A 26097-nucleotide genomic window follows, 5' to 3' on the forward strand; every position below is an offset into this window, starting at 1 on the left:
TACTTCCTTTTGCAATTGGATCCTCAGTTTCCTCACATTCAGACCCCAATGATTTCAGATCTCAATGAACATTACGCCATTCAGTGCATATCTATTTTGAAATATACTCACTCAAGTATTCTGATAATGTTCTAGATTATGGCTCAGCTTACCCCTTGGAGAGCCAAAGCGCCTTACAGCACACTTCTGATTCTCTTCCAAAGGTAACGTGCACAGAATCGGAAAGTACAAAATTAAACACAGTTTTAGGGTGAAAGCAGGATAATATACTCCAGTTCACAGGTCTTTCAAGAGGTGTATGTGAGTATGGAAAGACCTGCCAGAGAAATTAGGAGAATCAAGTAGAATAACTACAGTTAAAAGATAATGAGGTAAATATATGGATCAGAAATGTTTAGAGGAATGTGGGCTAAATATGGGCAAATGGAGGTGCTTGGGTAGGCACCTGTTTGGCACGATGAGTTGGGCAAAGGTCCTGTTTTCATGCTGTTATTACTCAATGCAAAACCCAAGATATTCTGAATTCCGATAATTCTGGATAAATCACTAATAGATCTAGATTGTTTCAACAATGAATGAAATACAGGCTTAAAAATAACTTATTTAATATTATTATTTGAGGAATTATTTTCAAGAGATGATAGGTTATGCTGCAGCTTTGTAAAACTGCAAAATAGGCCACACCTGGAGTATTGTATTTAATGCTGGTTGCTTTATACAGAAAGTGTTTGAGATGACTACGCAAGGATGTGGACATCAGCGAGTTAGACCAGTGTGAAGAGTTTAAAAAGAAGACAAATTTATAGAATGGGTATCTTGAGTAGAGGGAGACAGAGTAGAAGAGCTTTGGTTCAATGAGGCTTCGGCAATAACGGGTCGAGGCCAGGGAAATTATCTGTGTAGAATAGAAACGGGAAGTATACCTGTAAGGCCGGTGATTTGTACTGGTTGTCAGATGTGGGAAGTCAGGGAGACCAGGATAGGGATCTGGAGATGCAGCTCAATGACCTTCATCTGGTCAGGGAAAGTGAGGAGGTATAGAGAGGATCTATGGGCAAGTAGTCACACCGGGCCCTCGGGATAAGTGAGTAACAGTCAGGAGAGGGAAGGGCAAGAGTCAGGTACTAGAGAGTACCCCTGTGTCTGTCCCATTTAACAATAAGTACTCCTGTTTGAGTATTGTTGGGGAGGATGACCTACCTGGGGAAGCAGTAGTGGCCGCGCCTCTAGCACAGAGACTGGCCCTGTGGCTCAGAAGGGTAGAGAAAGGAAGAAGGCAGCAGTAATAGGAGACTCTGTAGTTAGGGGGTCAGACAGTCAATTGTGTGAACGCAGTAAAGAAACACAGTTGGTAGTTTGCTGCCCAGGTGCCAGGGTCTGGGATGTTTCTGATTGTGTCCATGATATCCTGAAGTAGGAAAGTGAATAGCCAGAGGTCGTGCTACATATTGATACCAACAACATAGGTAGGAAAAGGGAGGAAGTCTTAAAAACAGACTACAGGGAGTTAGGAAGGAAGTTGAGAAGCAGCCCCTCGAAGGTAGTAATCTTGGGATTACTGCCTTTGCCAAACGACAGTGAGTATAGGAATAGAGTGAGGTGGAGGATAAATGCGTGGCTCAGGGATTGCTGCAGGGGGCAGGGATTCAAATTTCTGGATCTTTCAGACCTCTTTTGGGGCAGGCGTGAGCTGTAGAAAAATAATGGGTTGCACTTGAATCCAAGAGGGACCAATATCCCGACAGTGAAGTTTGCTAATGCTACTGGGGAGAATTTAAACTAGAATTGCTGGGTGGTGGGAAGTGAACTGAAGAGACAGAGGAAGGGGCAGTTGGCTCACAAATCAAGAAAACTTGTAGACAGTGTGAGAGGAGGATAGGTAGGTGATAGGGAAGGAATGCACTCAGACTGAAGGTTTGATTAGCCTTGGTTAATCCGTTAGTGATTAACGGGTCCCTTTCGAAATGGCAGGCTGTGACCAGTGGGGTACCGCAAGGTTTGGTGCTGGGACCGCAGCTGTTTACAATATACATTAATGATTTAGATGAAGGGATTAAAAGTAACATTAGCAAATTTGCTGATGACACAAAGCTGGGTGGCAGTGTGAAATGTCAGGAGGATGTTATGAGAATGCAGGGTGACTTGGACAGGCTGGGTGAGTGGGCAAATATATGGCAGATGCAGTTTAATGTGGATAAATGAGAGGTTATCCACATTGGTGGCAAGAACAGGAAGGCAGATTACTATCTAAATGGAGTCAGGTTAGGAAAAGGGGAAGTACAACAAGATCTAGGTGTTCTTGTACATCAGTCAGTGAAAGCAAGCATGCAGGTACAGCAGGCAGTGAAGAAAGCTAATGGCATGCTGGCCTTTATAACAAGAGGAATTGAGTATAGGAGTAAAGAGCTCCTTCTGCAGCTGTACAGGGCCCTGGTGAGACCACACCTGGAGTATTGTGTGCAGTTTTGGTCTCCAAATTTGAGGAAGGACATTCTTGCTATTGAGAGAGTGCAGCGTAGGTTCACAATGTTAATTCCCGGAATGGCGGGACTGTCATATGTTGAAAGATTGGAGCGACTGGGCTTGTATACAGTGGAATTTAGAAGGATGAGAGGGGACCTGATTGAAACATATAAGATTATTAAGGGATTGGACACACTGGAGGCAGGAAGCATGTTCCTGCTGATGGGTGAGTCCAGAACTAGAGGCCACAGTTTAAGAATAAGGGGTAGGCCATTTAGAACAAAGATGCGGAAAAACTTTTTCACCCAGAGAGTGGTGGATATGTGGAATGCTCTGCCCCAGAAGGCAGTAGAGGCCAAGTCTCTGGATGCATTCAAGAGAGAGTTAGATAGAGCTCTTATAGACAGCGGGGTCAAGGGATATGGGGAGAGGGCAGGAACGGGGTACTGATTGTGTATCATCAGTCACGATCACAGTGAATGGTTGTGCTGGCTAGAAGGGCCAAATGGCCTACTCCTGCACCTACTGTCTATTGTCTATTGTTTGAGATGTGTCTATTTCAATGCAAGAAGCATTATGAACAAAGTCCCAGTCCCAGTCCCAAAATATACATTTTGAGCTCATCATAGATTGATTCTCCATTGGTATTTGTCTTTAACATTTAACAAAAGAGAATCTCTTCATAAACTTGTCATTTTTGATAAACCATACATATGCCAATAGCAATGCCTCATTGTCTCACAGTTGACTCATCCAGTTGTATCACAAATTCTGTTTTCTGTAACTCTCTGCATAATTGGTACTCAATGTCTTCACTCACTTCATCAATATGGCGAGCTACAGAGTTATTACTTAGAGGAATTGATTTTAAAATACTGGTATCCATTTTGAGAACAGTGGTGAGTACTTCTGATACAGCAGGCATTATTAATCTTTCACCAATTGGGTGAGATTTTCCAGTTTGCTATCATTTTGGAAATATTATATGAAGCAATGAGATAACTATCAAGGTCATTTTTAGCTTTGTTGGCAAATGGCTCGAGTATGCAACACTTTTCAAAAGCTTCTTTCATCTTCTGGAACTGAGTAAAACCATAAGTAGCCTTTTCAGGCTGTCTTTTACAGAAGTGTTCCTGCAATCTTGGTCTCATGGCTTCTTTAGACAGTACACTATTACAAATAAGACACATAGGGCATCACTGATCTGACAGGAATGGAATAAAACCATTCTCCAGGTATGTACCATTGTATTGACGCACTTTCTGTAGTTTCTTTTCCTTATCAGGAATGGAATTCAAGGTTTCACCGCCTTCAGACTCAGCGATCATGCTATCCTTAATTCTCTTGTTGGAACAGTTGAAGAACACCACCTATTGCCAGTCCTCTAGGACTTCACCTGTCATTGGACTGACCACAAAGATGTTGGTCAAGGCCCAACAATAAAATATCTTCTTCTCTTCATAATCTGGGCTATACTCTATCAGGCACTGGGGACATAATCACCTTAACATTCTTCAGGAGACCCACGTTCCTTCTTTCTTTGTCTCAAAATGCCAAAGGATTTTGGTACACTCCACACGGACCTCACTACCTTCATGTCCTTCTATCTAGTAAATACCTGTACAAAGTAGTTACTTAGAACATCACTCACCCTTTACCTCCAAGCACATGTTCACTCTTTTGTTCTTGAGCAGCTCTCCTCTCCGCCTAGTTTTTCTCTGAAGCCTTCATGAAATGCTTTGAGGTTCCCCTTAATCCTTCTTGCCAAGGACTTCTCATCGGCCCTTTTGGCTATCCTAATTCCTTTCTTGAGCTCTTTTCTAGCTTCTTTATAATCCTTAAGGGCACTGGTTGATTTTAGCTTTTTAAGCCTAACATGTTTCCTTTATCTTCTTCACTATATTTACCACATCTCTCATCCTAGCTTGCCATCCTTATTCTTCCTTCTAACTGGAACATACTTGTCCAATATTTAATCAGTCTCCACAGACCAGATGTGGACTTGCCCAAAAACAGCTTTTCCCAATTATCTCTCCCTAGTTCCATAGATTTGGTCTGCCCAGATTTGGCACTCTTCTGCAAGTTTCCTTATTCATACTCATCTTAAAACTTGGGGAGTTGTGATCACTATTTTCTAAATGTACTTTCACTGTGAAGTCAGTTACCTGGCCAGGTTAATTTCTTAATACCAGGTCCAATAAGGTCCTTCGTCTAGTTAGACAATCTATATGTAATTAAGGAGGTTCCAATCGAAACTGGTAAAATTGAAGTATCCAATGACAACAACCTTGTTGTTTTTATACTTTTCTTAGGAGCATTTCAATATACAGGTAGATTGGGAAAATCAGGTTGGTGCTGGATCCCAAGAGAGGGAATGTATAGAATGCCTATGAGATGGCTTTTTAAGAGCATCTCAGAAAGATGCTCTGAAAGTTGATGAAAGGCAATTCTGGATTGGGTGTTGTGTAATGATTCAGATTTGATTAGGGAGCTCAAGGTAAATAAATCCTTATGGAACACGTCTGTTCCTCGCTGTGGGCTACTGCTGGCATCCATATTCTTTTCAGTACTACCCATAGAGACCTAGTGGGTGAACCCTCCATTATACACCCTGGGTACAGTTGTGCTATTGTCCCTGATTAACAGTGTAAGTCCCTTCCCCACTCTCTCTGTACCTCCCTCTTGATCATTCTTGAAACACTGAAATTCTAACATTTTCATCAAGTCCTGCCCCTCTCTACCAAGTACTGGCTACACCATCAGAGTTCCATGATTCATCACACACTCTAAATGTCATTAGTATTAAAACAAACCCATCTATCCCATCATGTCAATTACCTTGCTCCTTCCTATCCTTTCATACACTCTTACTGGTCATGACATCTACTTTCCTCTCAATCCCTCCACTTTCTAAACTGGTGCACAGATTACCATTCTCCTGCAGGACCAGTGAGAATCCTCCCTAATTGCATCAATGAATCTCTCCAGCAAGTTATTAGTTCTCTTCTTGTTAAGGTGCAACCCGTCCCTCTTGTATTGGTCACCTGTCCCCCAGAAAATGCTCTACTGAACCAAGAACTTGAAATCCTTCCAGCTCCACTAATCTCTCAGCCATATATTCATCTGTTCTTGTATTCTATTCCTGCTCTAACTAGCATTTGGCACTGGGGGTAACCCAAGAATTCCTATTTTCAATGCCCTGCTTTTCAGCCTGTTTGCTAACTCATTATCTTCACTGTGCAGGCTATCAATCCCTTTTCAACCGAAGTCTTTAATGCCAAAGTGCTAATGACCCCAGGCTGCACATCCTTAGAACATAGAACATAGAAATCTACAGCACATTACAGGCCCTTCGGCCCACAACATTGTGCCGACCATGTAACCTACTCTAGAGACTGCCTAGAATTTTCCTAGTGCATAGCCTTCTATTTTTATGAGCTCCATGTACCTATCTAAGAGGCTCTTAAAAGACCCTATTGTATCCACTTCCACTACTGCCACCGGCAGTGCTTTCCATGCACCCATCACTCTGTGTGGAAAAACTTATCCCTGACATTGCCTCACCACCTACTTACAAGCACCTAAAAACTGTGCCCCCTCATGTTAGTCACTTCAGCCCTGGGAAAAAGCCTCTGGCTATCCACACAATCAATGCCCCTCATCATCTTATACACCTCTATCAGATCACCTCTTAGGCTCTGTTGCTCCAAGGAGAAAAGGCCAATGGTGTTCCCTTGTTCAAGAAAGGGAATAGAGATGACCCAGGAAATTATAGACCAGTGAGTCTGACTTTCCCAATCTACCTGCATATTGAAGTCTTCCATGACTATAGTAACAATACCTTTTTACATTCCTTTTCTATCTCTCATTGTAATTTATATCCCATTTCTTTCCTATTGTTCAAAGGCCTGTATATAACTCTCATCAGGGTCTTTTTATCTTTGCAGTTTCCTAACTCTACCCACAAGGATTCTACATATTCCAACCCTATGTCACCTCTTTATATAGATTTTATTTTATTTTTGCCAACAGAACCACCCACTCCATCTGCCTACTTGCCTGTCCTTTCGATATAATATGTATCCTTGAATGTTATGCTCAAACTATGATTTTCTTTCAGCAATAATCCAGTGATGCACACAATGTTATACCCAACAATCTCCAACTGTGCTACATGATCATCTGCATGCATTCAAATATATCACCTTCAGACCTGCATTCATCACCCTCTTTGATATTGCCGTTACACTTCAACTCATTCTGACTGCATTTTGCCATATCACCTGCCTACCCTTCCTCAGTCTCACTACATACTGCATTTACCAACCATCCCATCCTCAGCCCTCTCACTCCAATTCCCACCCCTTGCCAAATTACTTTCAATCCTCCCCAAAAGCTCTTGCAAACCTGCCTGCAAGGATATTAGTTCCCCTCAGCTTCTGGTGTAACTATTACTTTTTGTATAGTTCATTCCTTCTGCAGAAGAGGCCCCACTGATCCAGAATTCTGAAACACTGTCCCCTGCACAATTTCCTCAGCCCCACGTTCAGCTGCCAAATCATCCTAATTTTGCCTTCACTGAAGCATGGAACAAGCAGCAAAGCAGAGATTACTGGCCTGGAGGCTCTGCTTTTCAGCATTTTATCTAACTCCCTTATTCTCTCTTCAGGACCTTCTCCCTTTGCGTACCATAACTTAAGGCTGCTCACACTCCTGCTTTAGAATGCTGTGGACCCGATCTGAAACATCTCTTATCCTAGCACCCGAGAGACAATATACCATCCCGATGTTTCTTTTATGTCTACAGAATCTCTTTCATGCTTCTCTAACTATGAAACCCCCATCACTACTACACTCCTCTTTTTCCCTCCTTCCCTTCTGAGCCAGACCCTGTCTTAGTGCTAGAGACTTGATCACTGCAGCTAACCCTGATAGCTAAACTTCACAAAACTATGCTTGAGCACTCTGAATTCAAACACAGCACCTCCCAAAGTATCTGCTCCAACGTGGCCATTCCACAGAAGCTTGTCTCTATCTTATTCACTGATTGCTTTTTGATTTATTGTTTAGTTTATCACTTTGGCCATCTATTGTTGTGACTCAGCACAAATTGCTCCTTGTCCTTTCAGTTATGGCTAATATTTCATGTTGATTAGTCAAATTTGTCTATGCACTCTAACCTGGCTCAATACATTATATTTTTGAAACATGGATTTCTTATTTATCTCTTCAAATTCTCCTTTTAATCTCTGGAACCGACAGTATCAATTCAGTCAATTTTAGTTCTTTTAAATGCTTAACATTTGAAGGTTCAGAAGTTCATTTATTATCAAAGTATACAAATCTGAAATTCTTCTCCAGATAGCCATGAAACTGAGAAAGAATGGCAGCACTATTATCACCCCCAAGTTTCTCCCCCAAGCACAAAAAACTGATCAAGCACATCGACCCCCATAATCCCACTCCCCTGCACAAAGACGAAATTAGAAAGATCGGGTGGAAAACACAGAATATAAAAAAAAACTATGACTGAAAGGAAATCTATAGTCTAGATTCATATCCAAATCGCAGAAGACCTGGATAACATTCTCCAGACACAGCAGCAGGCCTTTCCCTCTCCTGCAGTAGGCCAATCTCACCAATGATCAAAAGGCAGGCAGGCAGCCGGCACTTACCTTTCGCGTTCGCCTTGATGTTTTAATCACCTTCATCGGTTTAATGGAGTCTTTAGGGTTAGGGTGAAATGGAGTAATGTCAGCTCGTGTCCCGCAGCCTTCACCACAAGGTTCGCACTCTGCCTCTGCCTCCCAGAAGCCTCTCGGAGACTGCTGAGCACTGAATCAATGCAATCTCCAAACTGCAAATCACAGGCTCCACAACAATTCCAGAATCACATGATCATTTCTTCCTTTCAGTATCCACCCCACATTCCTTTATAATTAAGTTAAATTCCTGATGGCCAAATTATTTGTTTTGAACTAGTAGTTCAATAGATGCATTTATAGTCATTGATTACATAGTCCAATAAAGATTCCACAGCTATAGTATATCTAAAAACAAAAGAATTTAATTAAGGTTTCCTTTCTCTTTATATAGTCATAAAGTCAATGAGTCAAACACCATGAAAACTGGTTTATATTCCTAATGTTTCCATGTACCTATCCAAGTTCATGTTAAATGTTGTTAATACACCTGCCTCAGCCACTTTCTCTGGCACCTCCGGTTGAAAAAGTTGATCGAAGTTTCTATTATTTCTTTTCCCTCTGACCCAAAACCTATTCCCCAACCCTGGGTGGGGGCGGGGAGGGGGGGGGAACTGTGTGCATTCACACAATTTATGCTACTTATGACTTTATATGTTTCTCTGAGATCACTACTCATCAGTGAAAAAAGTTCCTGTCTGTTTAACCTTTCCATATAATTCAGTCCTTCAAGTCCTGGCATGACTTTGTAATTTTTCTTTGCATTGGTTCCATCTGAAAGGCATCTTTCTTGTATCAGGGTGACCAGCAGTAAACAAGATAAGATCCTGAAGAGTGATTATAGGGAATTACAAAAATGCTTATAAAGCAGGACTTCGAGGATGGTAATCTTTGGGTTATTCTTACCCTAGTTTGTGGCACTTGACAAGTGAGCGTGTGGCTGAAGAGTTGGTGAGGGGCAGGGATTCAGATGTGTGGGTCATTGGGATCTCATCTGGGACAGGAAAGGTGAGCTTTATTTATCACAGCCCATCATGGGTAAAGCCCTCCCCACTACTGAGTGCATCTGCGTGGAGAGCTGTCGCAGTAAAGCAGCATCCATCATCAGGGACCCCACCACCCAAGTCATGCTCCCTTCTCATTGTTGCCATCTGGAACAAGGTACAGGAGCATCAGGACTCACACCACCAGTTTCAGAAAGAGCTGTTTACTTCTCAAACTTCTGAGTTTTAAACTGTTCCCACAACCTATGGACTCACTTTCAAGGATTTTTTGTTGCATGGTCAAAGTCTTTTGTACACTGGGTTGTCCACCCTGGTAGTGCTGTCTTTCATTGATTCTATTATGGTTACTGGATTTATTAAGTATGCCACAAGAAAATGAATGTCAGGCTGTTTACGGTAACCTATACGTACTTTGTTAATGAATTTACATCAAACCATACAGTGAAATTCATCATGTGTGTTAATGACCAACATAAATAGAGCAATTAGATGCTGGCTCAGTCCACAAAGCTCAGTTCGCTTAAACAAATGAAAATTCCAATTAGGCCTGAGCAACTGTATCTCATTTTCAATGCAGGTACCTGTCCAGCCTTCTGGACTGCATTTGTAATACAAACTTAGTTAACTTTATTTCTGTTTGGAACTATCATCCATCTGCAATACTGGCCCAATTTGCTTATCCCCCACTATTCCCCTTTTTTATTTTCTTCTCTGAAAGTGAAGGTCATGCTGCTGAGCCAGACCCACCACACATCTTCCTGCTAAATAGATCACAATTACAATATTCTTTTGACTATGTTCTTTTTGTCTACGCTCTCACTTTAAGTTCACTCATTGAACAGATACCCTTATTCACGACTTAACCCCATTGTCACTGATATTACTTAACCTAGAGATCTCCACTCCCTCCCAAACCTCCCTCAGGCTTAACAAGCTTCTTTTTCACCTTCTCTTTTCTGATAGAGGACCTTCAACCTGAAATGTGAACTGTTTCTCTTCCTACAGTCCTGACACACAGCATTTCTAGTTTTTTTTAATATAACAAATGGACAGTTGCGGGCATGACAGACTAAATGATCTTCTGTACACAAGTATCTAGGATACATTCCAAAGGCTATTCATCTTAAGGTAAAACAAAAATGTCGTTATACTCAGCAATAATGCATACGTAACAGATTTCCCCACTACAGCTTCAACAATGCACCCATATTTAAGGCTCTGTATAAACAAAGGATTCATAGTTAGCATTGTAAACATGTTATTGGTTAAAGAATCAAACATTCTTCAATGATGAGTGATACTGAGACTCTTGTTAAGAGAAAGGTATACAGTTAGCTAGGATCATGTTAAGGACTCCAAGTGATGTAGTAGTATAGTCAAGAAAGAAATCAGAACAGCTATAACGATTATAGCTGCAGTTTTCTCTGTGACCCTGTAACTCAATTTTAGTGGTTCTAGCTGTTCTATAATTCTAAATACTATTTCAGAAAAGTGCTGCTACTGGGCAAGTACTCTAGAGGGCAGTTGACAGATTTCTAAAACAAAAGCTGTGCTGGGAACTAAATTTGATATAAACAACAGAATAAAGCACAAATGTCTTGGTACATGCTGAAAGCTGCAACTTATGTTCCTAATGCTACAAACCACTCCATATGGAACAAATTATACTGTCAGTTTTACACTAATTCTATATTTTTCAAGCATCGTGCACAAAGTGTTTAAGCAAGAAATATACACACATATCAGGAATAAGAACATTTTTGTTCAATTCCTCGGAGGTAATATTCTCAGAATATTGGCCAGGCATTCACAACTGAGGTCAGTTTCCTCTCCATGAATCCTTGAAAATTTGGGATCAACCACTGGATAATCAACCAACAGTTGACTATCCAATGGCACAGGTAAATATGGAAAGAGAATCTGTCTTGCATCACTCTATCATATATTCTAAATAAGTAAATATCAGTTTTGCAGAAGTTCAAATCTCACTTTTTTAAGAATTAAAAAAACTAATATTCAGATGAGACAGGAACAGTTTAATGTAGTATTCAGATAGCAAAGAAATAATTATATTCTAATTGTAACATTTGTAAATTATCTACATAAAAATGTGGAAACAAATTATCTCTCAAAATAATTTAATTCTATACTAAGACAATTGCATAATGATGTCAAATAATTAGAACTGAACAAAATACAATTCTTTTTCTCAGCCTTCTGTTATGAATATTCAAGACTAAAATATAGTTAATGATAGTTGCATGGCAAGTAAAATGATCATCATCTCAAGCAAAAGGATACAAAAGTATAATTACTTAAAATTTTCTCTATGAAATAATATGCACAATGAAAAAGAAAACTGTTTTTCCCCAAAACAATGTTGATGTAAGTGTTAACCGATCACACCTTGCAATTAAATTATGTGCTTTGGCTTCTGAATAGTGGGAGTACTGACTGAAAATCAATGCTGCAAAAGAAATTATCCAAGATTATTAAAAGTAGCAATGTACAACAGAGAAGAATAATTCCAAGGTTGTACTTCAGTCAATGACCTCAGCTGCTTCTTCAGCTCCAGCAACATCACTATTACTGCCCTCGACTGGTTGATAAATTAATTCCACAGCTGCAGCTTTTGATACCAGTCCAGCTGCTTTCAGCTTTTCTTTATGTCGTTTCTTTTTGAGTTTCCTTCTCCTGTTTTTAGTTAACATTTCAGTTTTTGGCTTTTCAGAATATGTCAAAGTTTGTAAGATGTCAGTCTGTAAATCTGCTGGCTGCTGAAATTCTGTGTTTGTCTTTTCACAGAAGTCTTTATGCACCAAGCCCTTGAGTTTTCTTTTCCGCTTGTGCTTTCTGTGGAATTTTTCTGCAGAATGCCTTTCTATAAATAAACAAACAGGTAATTTGTAATTCCTTTGATTTTCTATTGTCAAAAGAATCATCTAACAATACAGCACTGTACAGGCTTTCCAGCCAAACCAGACCATGCTGATGACAGTGCCTACCCAACTGGTCCCAATTCCCGACATTCAGCACATATCCTTCTAAGTCATGCCCTCACTGTACCTACCCAAGTGCTTCTTAAATGCTACTACTGTACCTGCCTCAACCACTTCCCCGGCTGCTCATTCCATATACTCACCACCTCTGCGTGGCATTCACGTCCCTCACCCAGAATCTTTGCTCTCTGGGAAAAGACTTACTATCCACTTTATCCAAGACTCCCATAATCTTTAGTCATCTCTCATTCTCCTACGTTCCAAGGAATAGAAAACTATATTGGTTAACCTCACCCTGTAACTCAGCCCGTCTTGTCCTGGCAACATCCTATCATTCTATCCAAAAATTACTCAGGGTTAAAGCAAAATACAAAAAGTTGTGTGCACTTAATTACACCTATTTGTGAACTATAGTCTATGAACACTGGAATTAAATAGTTTAAAATAATATTTTGGAAAATAAATTAGATTTACTGTTACACCAAAATACAAGAAAACTAGGGAAAGGTGCACTTTATGAGCAGTTTACCCATAGGAAACTTTGATCTCATGCTCAGATTATCAATGGCCTTCTTTTCCATTATAACTTCATTACAGAGTGAGAGTAGATTTTAAGTGCAAAAAAAAAGACAAATCTAACTGTGAGTCCTCAAAGTTTGACTTTTACCTCTTGTAACACAAAGTACTATTACTTTGGTTGAAGGGTATTTGAAGATCAAACCAACATTTACAAATTGAGAGGGGAAGACGAGAGGTTTGAGGGCAATTTTTTATTTAACGCAATGGTGGTATGAACATGGAATGAGCTGCCAGAGGAAGTGATGATTCCTTTTAAAAGACAGTTGGATAGGCTTTGATTATGGAACTAACTTGGATGGGGCATATTTGTCAGTATGGATCAGTTGGACTGAAAGGCTTGTTTCCATGCTGCTTAACTCAATAGCTCTCTAAAAAAATTAACTTGCATTTGCAGCTCCAACAATTGTAAAATTGCCATCGATCACTTATTCTGAAATGAGCAGCAAGCAGAGATACTAGAGTGCAGAAATTTGATATCACTGTCAGTGACATTCTGGTTCTTTGCCCTTGCAGTCTTTTCAGGTCTATTCGAAGTAAGAGAGTTGTCCATTAAAGCGACTGAGATTTGTGGTTAGAAAATGTCTGGCTTTATTAAATGACAAACTAGATTTTTATCAAATTCAAAACATAATTACTGTTCAACAAACTGTCAGATCTTGAAAAGAATGAATTTTGGGGTCCTGCGCTCACTGAGATCACCTAAATGTAATTTTAAACTAATTTTTAACTTTTGAGTTAGTTTGCAATTTATCTTCCCCTAATACCTTGTAAATGTTCCAGTCTCTTAATCCTACAAGTCTTAAAATGAAGTAAATTAATCAATTCAAACATAACAACTTGATTCCTTATATTTTCTGGGCACCCTTACATTCTGTTCCAGCTATTGAATATTGCATGCAAAGAAACATGCTGAGTGGGAATTATTCAAAGTAATTACTGAGCTTTCTTAATGTTGCACACCATCAGCTGGCATTTTATTTAAAAATTGTATAGTAGAAAGAAAAAACCATATGACAAAACTTTGGTTCCTTTTAGTGGGCAAGTTTCTTTGAAGCATCAGCTGCAATCCCTTGATCTCAAACTAGGAAGTCCAGGCCTACCTTGCAGCCAAAGGCAAGAGCCCAAGCTAATCAAAGAAACAATGACATGTTGCAAAGGACTGGACGTCATTGTGCTTGAAGCATATAATCAATTATTTCCTCCACCGTTCATTTCAACTCATCATTAGAGAAATAAACAATAACACAAGTGAGTCTGCAGATGCTAGAAAGAGGGGCCTACAGACACAAACTCAGCAGGTCAGGCAGAGAATATGCAGTCAATGAAGGCCAAGAGCCTTCATCAGGATTTAATGAAGACTATTTATTCCTCTTAATAGATTCTGTCTGATCTGCTGAGTTCTTCCAGCATTTTGCATATGTTTAGATATAAATTTGCCCAACATTGATTAGTTAAGGTTGACATCTCTTTAAAACTGCTCCTGGGAGAGGGGCGAATTGATGGGAAGAAAAGCTTACTACCTTCCGATTCTTCTTCACTTGATTCTTGAGGTTCACGCTGCTCATTTGGTTCAGGTGCAGACTCTTCATATCCAGGAGGGGGCAGGCTTACTGTGTACAATTTCCTGCATTCAGGATCAATCTGGGCAGTACCTGTGGAAGATTTTATTTTAATATATACAAGACCACAATAGATAGGAACAGGGCCCATCAAGTCTGTTCCACCATTCCAGCATGGCTGATTTATTATACCTCTCAGCCCCATTCTCCTGCCTTCTCTTTAACATTTCACACCCTGAATAATCAAGAAATCAACATCCACTCTAAATATACTCATTGACTTGACCTCCACAGCTGTCTGTGGCAAAGAATTTGACAGATTTACTACCCTCTGGCTGAATAAATCCCTTATCTCTGTCCTAAATGCACAGGAGGAGGAAACTGGAGATTCACGAACCAGTCCTCATCAGGGTCAGAGCTGGAGAAGGTCAGCAACTTTAAATTTCTCAGAGTAACTATTTCAGAGAATGTCCTGGGCCCAGCACACAAGTGTAGTTATGAAGAAAGCACAGCAGTGCCTCTACTTCTTTAGAAATTAGCAAAGGTTTGGCATGACATCCAAGACTTTGACGAGCTTCGGGAGATACACTGACGAGCTGCATCATGGCCCAGTATGAAAACACCAATGCTGTTGAAAGGAAAAACCTACAAAATGTAGTGAACACAGTCCATCATAGGTAAGCTCTCCTCACCACATTTACAAGGAGTGCTGTCTCAGAAAAGCAGCATCCATTATTAGTAAGGCTTCATCTTCTGCCTTCTTGAAAGGGAAGAAACATTTGCCATGAGCAAATACGAGGAAATCTGCAGATGCTGGAAATTCAAACAGCAACACACACAAAACGCTGGTAGAACACAGCAGGCTAGGCAGCATCTATAGGGAGAAGCGATGTCAACGTTTCGGGCCGAGACCCTTCGTCAGGACTAACCGAAAGGAAAGGAACATTTGCCATCCTCCTTTCATTTGGTCCATTAAAAATCTCAACCAGTACCCCAGCAATCTCTTCCCTAGCCTCCTGGAGCAGTCTGGATTACATTCCATTAGCCTTAGGGATTCATCCACCTTTAAGCCTGCTGAGGAATAAAGTACCTCCTCTTTATTTATGGAGACATGCACTAGGTTTTCACCTGCACCTTCACTGAAATTTTCAAAAACAATGTCAGGTTTATTTGTAAATACTGCTGAGAAGTATGCTGGATTCTGGTTAATGGGGCCATCAGTTAATCGGGACAGCCACTGATTTGGGACAACTCTTAAAGAACAAAACCTAATCAAAAAAAAAAGCAGAGATTCCCTTCATTTATTTGGGACACTATGTTGCTGAATTGAAACAAAAGACTGTTGCCGAACTGTTTTTAACTTGTGTTAGTCACGTGCACTTGTGTGACCATTGGACACTGGACAGTGCTTAGAGTAAACAGTTTTTAAATTGTGTTAGTTTTGTGTGTTTGTGTTTTAAAAAAAAATGATTTTGGTCACGGATAGTTGGCGATAAATAAGCAACAAGACAATTCAGAACTGTTTTGTTCACTACAGCTCAAAGCATTCAGCTTGGAATTGCCAGAAATGGCTGGGAGTGAAATTGAAACAATTTCCTCACTTCAACAAGTTTGGAACCATGAAGAATTAAGGTATCAATAATTGTCTTGAATGTTTCAATGAAAATGAAGATTTGGAGGATGCAACTGTTGAAAGCATTGTATGAAGGCAGTCTATTACCTGTACTGGGTGTCTGCGCTAATGTTGTTCATTTATGGTTAAAGGAACATGGCAGCGTACACTGGACGGATTCTTCTTTTGATAACTATTAGGAACCGATGCAGTTTTATGGTACTGTAGTAGTATTGGTAGTGTTCTAATTTGTTCTGTATTTCATTTAAATGCATATTTTTTTAATTCATTTAAAAGGTAGTTTGTCTTTTTTATACCTTTTCAACTATTTCCATGAAACTTCAGCTAATTGGGGCAGCCACTTAACTGGGCCAAAATGTACAGGTCCCAATATATCCCAATGAACTAAAATCCTCTATTTACTTAGGATTACACTGCATGGTAATTCATATATCCTTACTGTGATCTACTTTACTCTGGTTGTTCTTTTGTCCTTAATATGCATGTAGAACATCAAGCATCTACAGAAGGTGCAGCCTCGAGAGGGCAATATTTATCATCATAGATCCCCACCATCTTGGCCTTGCCATCTTAGCCTGTTCCACACCACTAGCTTCAAGAACAACTCATCTCCTTATCATTCAGTTCTTGAACCAAGCAGCAGCACCCTAATCACTAGTTTAGCTCTATGAACAAATTGATTAATTTGCACCAAAATGGAATTGTTCTGTTATGCTCTTCCTTTTAAAAAAGTGTATAATTGTGAATGTTGCTTATAAGATGCAATGTGCTTGTGATTTTACAAGACTTTCATTGCACCTGTGCATACATGTACTAATGCATACGACAAAAATTGATTTTGATTTGAACACGTTCAGATTTACCTTAATCACAATAATTTTTGGATATCTGTTATAGTCTTCTCTATACTGCTATTTTAGAAGAAACTGAAGTAATTTCTCTGTCTGAAATTTTCTGCACTCTCACAGTAGTATCTAAACTCACTGGAGGTAAAAAACTGCTCACACTGATACCACAGACCTGGCTGCCACTGCTGCTTTTTTGAGGTCATCTTCTTCACCCACACCCAATAGTATCTCAAATGGTCATTTTAGTTTAAGAATAAAAAACTTAATTTTTCTTAAGGAAATGCACAGAACTCTGGAGGAACAGCAAGACAGGTAGTGTCCATGGAGTGGAGTAAACAGTTGATGTTTCAGGCCTAAAATGACAGGACAAAAAGCAGCCAATATTTACATAAAATTAGGTGCTATCTATAGAAGCAAATTGTCTCCAAGACCTAATCAGTGTAACAGCAGTAGGGAGGAGGCAGCATTACACAGCATTTTTCACGTTCATAGCATGTGTTGTTTTGCAGGTGTAAAAGGTCATACCAGCCCTGTTTGATTCCTAAGTGCATTTTTTTTTAATTCAAAGTGCTGTGGCTTTGGCTGTGTGATGATTAAAGTCAAAGAACAGAGGCAAGAGTAAAATCAAGCGCAGGTACGGTCTTTCAATTTTAATCTTCATACTTGGCGAGTCAGGATGGTAGTAGTTAGGGCAGAGTTAGGCTCATCTTACAGGAAATGGCAAATCAGATAGATGCACAGTAACCCTGAGAACTACGCTTGTGGGAAGTGGTCAGTTGCAGTTCCTAGCTGGCCAAATTCAGTAACTGCAGTTAGACTCACTTCTGGATCATCAGTGATGGTGAAGGCATCACTGATAAGTTTTGGTGAGCTGGTCACATAAAAGATACAGGCAGTTGAGTGACCACCAGGTAGGCAGATAGTGCAAGATTCCTCAAAGGCCATTCTCCTTGGAAAAAGTGTATACCATTTTGGATACAGGGCGGGAGTTGGGATGTGATAAAGAAGGTGACCACTCAAGAGAAAGTAGCAGCAACCAGACCTGTGGCTCTGGCATTCAGCTGGGAAGAATGCTCCTAATCCATCCAGGTGGCTTCCAATCTACCTGCATAAACATCATTTTCTCATTTCAGTGATGTTTTTCTCCCTCCCTTCCCTCTTCTTCTATTCCCCATTCTGGATTCTTATCCCTTCTCACCTGCCTATTACCCCCTCCCATGCTCCTCCTTCTCTTCCTCCCCCAGTCTACTCTCTTCTATCAGATTATTCTTCTCCACCCCTAATCTTTCCCACCTATCACCTTCCAGCTAATTCTCCTTTGCCCTCTCCCTCCTCTTTTTTCTGGCATCTTCCCCCAGTCCTGAAGAAAGATCCCAGCCCAAAACGTCGACTGCTTCTTCATTTCCATAGATTCTGCCTGACCTGCTGTGTTCCTTCAGCATTTGTATATGTTGCTCTGGATTTCCAGCAACTGGAGAATCTCCTGTGTATATAGAGGATCCTATGCGGAAAAGGGCAAAGCATGACCTCTTGTTGGGAAATAGATCACGATAAGTGACTGAGCTGTCATTGGGGACCTTTGGGATCAGTGACCACAATTCCATTAATTTCAAATGGAAAAGGACATATTTGATCCACAAGTTCAAAAATTCAAAGTATGTATGCAGTATACAATCCTGAAACTTGTCTTCCCCACAGACAACCACGAAATAAAGTATAAAGGTATAATTCTTTGTTTGGTGAAAAAGTTCTAAATTGAGATAATATGGTATATGGAGTTCCTGATGGAGTGAATGGCAAGTAAGGAACTCTGGATAATGAGAGATATTGAAGCTCTTATCAGGGTAAAGGAGGCATGGGTCAGGAGCAATCTGCTGAGATCAAGGAGTTCAAGGGATGCAGGAGTATGCTTAAGAAGGCAATCAGAAGGGTAAAAAAGGGGCATGAAATATCTTCAGCAGAGAACATTTAAGGAAAATCCAAGATATATACAGGGAAAAGGGGTAACTAGATAGAGTAGAGTGCCTGTTTTAATAGAATAAAAGGGCTATTTTTCACCTTAAATTGTTTCTGGGATTGTTAGAGCCTGTGATTTACAGTTTGGAAATCGTTTGAGTGATCCAGCACTTTGCCGGGAAGCGAGTGCCTACTTGGACGGCCTTGATGCAAAGAAAGTTCAAGATGATGTGAGCTGATGTTCAACTCCATTCCGCTGTTTAAAGTGTCGAGGAAGACTGAGACATTGAGGCAAATGCAGAAGGCGAGTGAATGTTTAGCGCCAACTGCCTGCCTTTTAATCGTTGCCAAAGACGAGACTGTAAGTGGCCTATCACCATGAGACTCAGTGTTTCAGGCAGGTAGGCCCCTCTGCCTCGTGCTGTCCCTCTCTTTCGATGATTATCGGTGATATCATAGGATGGTACCATGGTTCTGTGCTTATGGATAAGACTACTGTGTTTATGAAGTATGGACTATTTCAGACGTATGACTTTTATATTCTGTGTTTTATTGCCCGTTCCTTTTCTGTTTTGTTGTGCGAGGAAGAGTGTTTGGGGTGAATGTTCTGTTAGTTTTTTGGGTGGGGGAGGGTTTTTTTTGGTGGGGTCGATGTTCTTGTTCAGTTTTGTGTAGGGGTGGATTTGATGATTCTCTCTGAAAAAGAATCATGTTCTTTCTTTGTTTTGTGGCTATCTGGAGAAGAACACAATTTGGAGTTGTAGATGGATACATGCTTTGATTAAAAATATTAACCTTTGAACCTCAAAGTCTAAAGTAGACATTTTTGGTGATAGGAACAAAGAGGTAGGAGCAGGGGAAGAAGGAATCTGATTGAATGAATGGATATTTCTCCTATGGTTTTACCAAGCAAAAAGATATGAAGACTTTGGAACTTGAGTTGGTTGATGGGGCAAGTCTTGGTGTTACGTCCATTACATTAGAAGTGATCCTGAATGTCTTAAAACATTTGAAGATAAATTTCCCAGGCCTGATCAGATACATCTAAGAATTCTATGGGAATCTAGAAAAGAAATTCCAAGAGCCCTGGCTTTTGTGTATGTATCATCTTTGTGATGTGTGATGTGTGAAATGCCAGGAGATTGGAAAATGGCTAATGTGCCTTTACTTGAAAGGGGATGCAAAGAAAAATCTGGTAACGATAGACCAGGAAGCCTAATATCTGTGGCAGTTAAGTTTTTAAGAGGAGATTCTGAGGGATAAAATATGGAAAGGCAGGGGTTGATTAGGATCAGTGTGTGGGAGGTTGAAAAGCGGAATCAAGCTTATAAGACATGAGACATTAAAGCATGATTTATACTTCTGCGTTGCATCTACTCCATACGTACCGTGTATGCTAGGCCGTAAGGTGACGTGCACCTCCCCAAAAAACTCACTCACACGTCGCAGCAACGCAGACCGCAACAACTATGATTGGTAGTATCGCATTTCCTTCTACACATTTCCGGTTGCTTCTTCTCCGCCACGTCTGTACACCGATGTAAAATAGATGAACCAAGTAGTCAAATCTACCCGTTGACATGCGAAAATGTTTGAAATGCATTTCCCCGTCCATGTCTCTCACGAAGAAACTTAACACAGTGGCATAGAAACCCCACCGCCAACTAGCATTTTGGTGCACACCAATGCTTGCTCGCTACGGCATAGAGCCTGTGCAGAAGTATAATTCAGACCTACAGCATAGCCTATACGCAGAAGTATAAATCAGCCTTAAGTTCTAATCAATAAGGTCAATGAGCGCAAAGCACTTGTTGTCCATACAGACCTCAGCAAATCCTTGGTAGGATGCTATGGAAAGTTAGATCACATGGGAGGCAGGAAAGATAATGAAATGTATACAGAATTTGCTTGATGGTTGGAAGCAGAGTCATGGTGGAAGGCTGTTTTGCAGACTGAAGGTTCACAACTAGTGGGTTGGTGCTAGACCCATTGCTAACTGTCATGATGTGGGTGAGAATGTGCAAGGCATGGTTAGGAGGTCTGTAGATGACACTAAAATAGGTAGTGTCAGACTGTGAAGATGGTCATCAGGATTTACACAGGGGCCTTGGTCAGCTATGTAGGTGGAACAAGGAATGTCATGTTCAGGGGAGTGCAAGGTGTTCCATTTCAGGAAGACAAATGAGGGGAGGACTTCCACGGTAAATACTAGAACCCTGTTAGTTCTTGAAAACTATTATTGCAGATAGACAGGATGGCAAAGGCAACTTTTAGCATGCTGGCCTTTATTAGTCAGGACATTCAGAACAGAAATTGGGACACTCTGTTGATGTTGTACAAGATGTTGGCAAGCTGAGTGTTGTGTTCAGTTTTGGTCACGCTCCTATAGGAAAGATCCCATTAAGAGAAGATTTATGACAATGTTGCCAGATCTGCAGGAAGTATGCAGACAGATGAGCAGATTGGTATATTTTATTCATTGTAACATAAAAGAATGAGGGGTGATCTCATGGAAGCGTATAAAAACATGGAAGGCATAGTGATTGTGCAGTCTTTTTCCCCTTAGGTTAGGGAATCAAGTACTCAAGGACATAGGGTTAGGGTGAGAGGGGTGAGGTTTCATGTACACTCAGGGGCAACTTTTTCTCTCAGAGGTGGTCCGTATATGGAAGGTGTTGCCAGCGGAAACGGATAAAGCAGGTACATTAACAATATTTCAAGGGATATGGGGCAAAACACAGGAAAATGGGACTAACTAAGTCGCAAATCTTGGTCAGCAAGGAACAGTCATGCTCAGCGGCCTGTTTCCATGGTCCACACTATCTAATTGGCTTGAAAGATGTCACGGTATTACTGGAGCACTGTGAATTCACACAATTACAAGATACATTAACACTGTTGTTTAACTAGAGATCTGGCATAAGTCAGATGTAATGTGGATGCATTTTCAAACTGTTACCTTTTGTTTCCGTAGATTTGTTTCTCTCCAGTTCCCTCTTCTCTTGCTTTGTGCTTGATTTTTTGGTTGGGGCTTCATTTGTCTTTTCTTCAAGAGGTGATGAAAAATACAACTTCTGTAAAACCTTTTGCTTGAATACTGCAGAGATTCAAGAAAAAAAATAATAAACGTTCAACAAAAAGGGCAAACTTAAAGATATCAGAAGATAGTAACTTTTGGGGGAAAAACAAACAAGAATCTAAGTACCATTATTTGACGTCAGTTATTTGTTACAATGGGATCACTTCTGTAACAGGTTATACTAAACTGGAAGGGAACCAACATCACTGTAGTGAGGATTGCTGACACTATCGAGGGGTTGGGGGGGGTAAACTAATTTGGCAGGGGGCTGGTAAAAGCAATAACATTGTGGTGGAGAATAAATCAAATGTAGAGTCAATCAAACAAGTGAAATAGGCAGGGAAGACAAAAACAGTTTGCAGCGCACATGGAAATAGGCAGGCTCACTGCATTTATTATTAACAAAAAGAAGAGGTAAAGTCAATGAACTTACAGCATAGAGCATATTTCTTCAGGTAAATTGAATCTGACATTGGCTTAACAGAAGAGGCCAGAGAATGGTAGTGTATGTTACACCTCAGACTGGAGGCCTGTGATTATTGGTGTGCTGCAGGGAAAGGTGCTGGGTCTGTTGTTGGTTGTTACCTATATCAATGATCTGTACGATAATGCTGTAAACTGAAGCAGCAAATTTGTGGATGACACCTCTATTGGGAGTATAGCGGACAACAAGGAAGGCTATATTAGAATAGGGGGACCAGGGAACAGAGATCCGTTAATTTCTTGAAAGTGGCTAAGTATAGCTCTAACACCATATACAAGTTTGCTGATGACACCACTGTTGTGGACCATATCAAAGGGAGTAATGAATCAGCATACAGGAGGGAAATTGAAAACTTGGCTGAGTGGCGTAATAACAACATTTCACTCTATGTCAATAAGACCAAAGAACTGATTGCAGACCTCAGGAGAGGGAAACCAGAGGTCCATAAGCCAGTAATCCTCAGAGGTGGAGAAGATCAGAAACTTTAAATTCCTTTGATATCTCAGTCCTGGACCTATCATAGAAACGTTATAGCAAAGAAAGCACGACAGTGCCTCTACTTCCTTAGGAGTCTGTATACACTTGGCAAGTCATTGAAAACATTGGCAAACATCTATTGTTGTGCGGTGGGAAGTGTGCTGACTGGCTGTATTACAGCCTGGTATGGGAACACCAATGCCTTTTGAGTGAAAAATTCAACAAAAGATAGTAGATTCAGCACAGTACATCACAAATAAAACCGTCCCAACCATTGGGCACAGCTACATGGAATATTGCTGTAGAAAAGCAGCATCCAAAGATCCTCACCACTCAGGCCTTGCTCTTTTCTCACTGCTGCCATCAGGTAGAAGGTACAAGTGCCTCAGGACTCACAGCACCAGGTTAAAGAACTGTTACTACCCTTCATCCATCAGGCTTTTGAACAAAAGGAACAAATTACCTGCACTAATTTAAGGACTCTTTTATCTTGTTAGTTCATGCTCATTATTTATTACTAAAGATTTATATTTGCATTTGCAGTCTGTTTACAGTTGCACCTGATATTTGCAAATATTGTTCTAGAGATTTGCTAAATATGCCCACAGAAAAAAAGAATCTCAGGGTTGTAGGTGGTAACATACATGTACTCTGATAATAACTTTTACTTTGAACTTTGAGGCTGCTGCAAGGGTGATTTACCTTTTAGAGTGTTTCCAGTAAACTTTGGTTTTATCATTTTGGTCACAAACAGAAATAGGCCCTTTGGCCCATGATATTGTGCAGAATAAACTACCGGTAAATTTGTAATCAAGTGCCCAGTTAATCTCTCTGTCCACATAACGTTCACAACCTTCCATTTCTTCCAGACTGATGTGCCCAAGAGCCTTTTGAAAACCTGTATCATATCTGGCTCCACTACCATCCCACTAACACATTCCAGGCACCCAACACTATATAAAAAAAATCTACCCTACACATCTCCTTTGAATTTTCCCAATCTCACTTTAAATGCATGCTCTCTAGTATTACACATTTCAGTCTCTGGGAAAAGATACCGGCTGTCTAATTGATCTAGTCAAACATTACCCTATAACTTTCCATGAGGCGTCCCCTCAGCCTCCGCCACTTAAGAGAAAACACCTCAACTTTCTGTGCAACTCTTATCACCTTGTCCACATTCTGTCATTGCTTTCATTTATACTACTTCAGTGCATGTTGTAATGTGTGGATAGCAAGCAAAACAGAGTATTTCTGTGTAACTTAATACGTGACAATAATAAAACAATTTACAAATCATTCGAAATCCAGTAAATGTATAACACCGTGCCAGTTAGTAGGTCATTGTAAATTGTTCTGTGTTTGAGCAGGTAGGTTGCCGGCGGTGCGACTCGTTGGGTCGGTAAGGCATCTTGAAATAAATAAAAATCAAGACAGCTGAGAGCAGCTTCCAAATCCACTATCTACCCGCAGGACGGATAGGGGACGCAAAAACATTACCTGGAAGATGCTCTTCCAGCCACACATCACAAACAAAAGAAAATCTGCCGATGCTGGAAATCTGCCTTGGAGATGTGTCCACGACCCATGGATCAAAATCCCGGAAATCTCTTCCTGCAAGGTTAAATGCTCAGCTCAACCTATGAAACCCGCATCCCCAGACCTCAGCCACCCGATCTCTCCGTCTTCTATCAGCCCACCAGGCGGCAAGTTTCCGCCGACTCACCTCGCCTTCTCTCCACCATCATCGTCTGCCCGATCCTACACGAAGGCCACAGCGTACATCTTTTCTATGACACAGGGACCCTCCGATTAACGTGCACCGGGTCCGCCGGCGGAAGGAGCATACGGCGCATGCGTACCGCGTCCGGCCGGCGGTGGCTAGTTGGTGCGCATGCGCACTCCGCGCAAATGGGGTCTACCTGGCTGGCAGGGAATCAGAGTCAGGTTTATTATCACCGGCATGTGATGTGAAATTTGTTAACTTAGCAGCAGCAGTTCAATGCGATACATAACATAGAAGAGAGAGAAAAATAATAATAAGAAAGAAAATAAAATATAATAATAAATAAAGAAGTAAATCAATTACATTTATATTGAATAGATTTTTTTAATGTGCAAAAACGTAAAAATTGTATATATTTTTAAAAATGAGGTATCAATATCCATTTAGGAATAGGATTGGCAGAGGGGAAGAAGCTGTTCCTGAATCGCTATGTTGTGTGCCTTTAGGCTTCTGTATCTCCTACCCGATGGTAACAGTGAGAAAAGGGCATGCCCTGAGTGCTGGAGGTCCTTAATAATGGACACTGCCTTTCTGAGACACCGCTCCCTGAAGACGTCCTGGGTACTTTGTTGGCTACTGCCCAAGATGGAGCTGACTGGGAAGAAATACGAGACTGAGGCGGACTTGTGGTTTCAGTATTACATGGAACAGTATAACAGTAATGGGCCACATGGCTCAGAATGCCATGTCGGACTATTTATGCTAACAGTGCCCATTCCTTTCTCCCTGAATGCAGTCCATGTACCTCCATCCTCTGCATATTCATGTGCCTAACTCAAAAGTTTCTTGAATGACTATTATATGTGCCCCAAACACCATCCCTGGCAGCATAATCGAGGCATGCACTGCTTTTGTGTAAAAAAGAGAGCTTGTCCTGCACAATTTATTTGGACGTGTTCTCTAGTATTGATATTTCAGTCCTATGATAAAGACTGAAATCATAGACAGAAAAAATAGTCTTTTCGTCTATTTGTGGCTCTTATAATTTAAGAAAATTCTATCAGATTTCCCCGCTGCCTCAGCAGCTTCAAAGAAAACAACCCTGGTTTGTCCAACGTCTTCTTGTAGCACTTGCCCTCCAATCTTCTTCTGTATCTTCTCCAAAGCCTTCCTATAATGGGGTGACCAGGCACAAGATATGGCCGAACCAGAGGCACTGTGTATCTTCAGTACTTCTGAACTCAGTGTCTTGACTAACAAATGCAAGCATGTCATGCACCCTCTCTACAACTCTATCAACTTACAAAGCTGTAAGCTGATGAACTATTGATGGACATGCCTCAAGTTGTCAACTTAAAGATAGTCTGCACCTGCATCTCTTAACAAAGGCTGATGCTTTCTGCTTTTGTTGCAGCAGCAGAAGTTCCAAGGCAAAGTTTAACTTTGTATTTGAAAGGAGGAGAACATATATAAACAGTCAAGGGCAGTCATGTCTGATCAAGGATTGAGGAAATACAGCTTACAGTTTACTCAAAAATGTGAACATGACAAAGGACCTTTACAGCACTGAAGAAGGTGGAGGTTGTCT

General features: G+C 40.7%; 1 protein-coding gene and 1 long non-coding RNA gene across 2 annotated transcripts in view; one reads left to right on the plus strand and one right to left on the minus strand.

The window, feature by feature from the left end:
* LOC132400727 (uncharacterized) overlaps window positions 1–26097 on the plus strand; it is a 159524-nt gene that overhangs the window by 80654 nt on the left and 52773 nt on the right. The window lies entirely within an intron of this gene.
* Window positions 11193–24704, minus strand: LOC132400725 (glutamate-rich protein 1). The gene is made up of 4 exons (XM_059982013.1): window positions 24510–24704; window positions 21703–21840; window positions 14268–14399; window positions 11193–12050 (listed from the first exon to the last, which is right to left on the minus strand). The coding sequence occupies exons 1-4, from the start codon at window positions 24529–24531 to the stop codon at window positions 11710–11712; spliced, it is 633 nt and encodes a 210-aa protein (XP_059837996.1). The 5' UTR covers window positions 24532–24704; the 3' UTR covers window positions 11193–11709.

This window comes from Hypanus sabinus, chromosome 10, assembly GCF_030144855.1.
Source record: "Hypanus sabinus isolate sHypSab1 chromosome 10, sHypSab1.hap1, whole genome shotgun sequence".
In the NCBI taxonomy this organism is placed as follows: domain Eukaryota; kingdom Metazoa; phylum Chordata; class Chondrichthyes; order Myliobatiformes; family Dasyatidae; genus Hypanus; species Hypanus sabinus.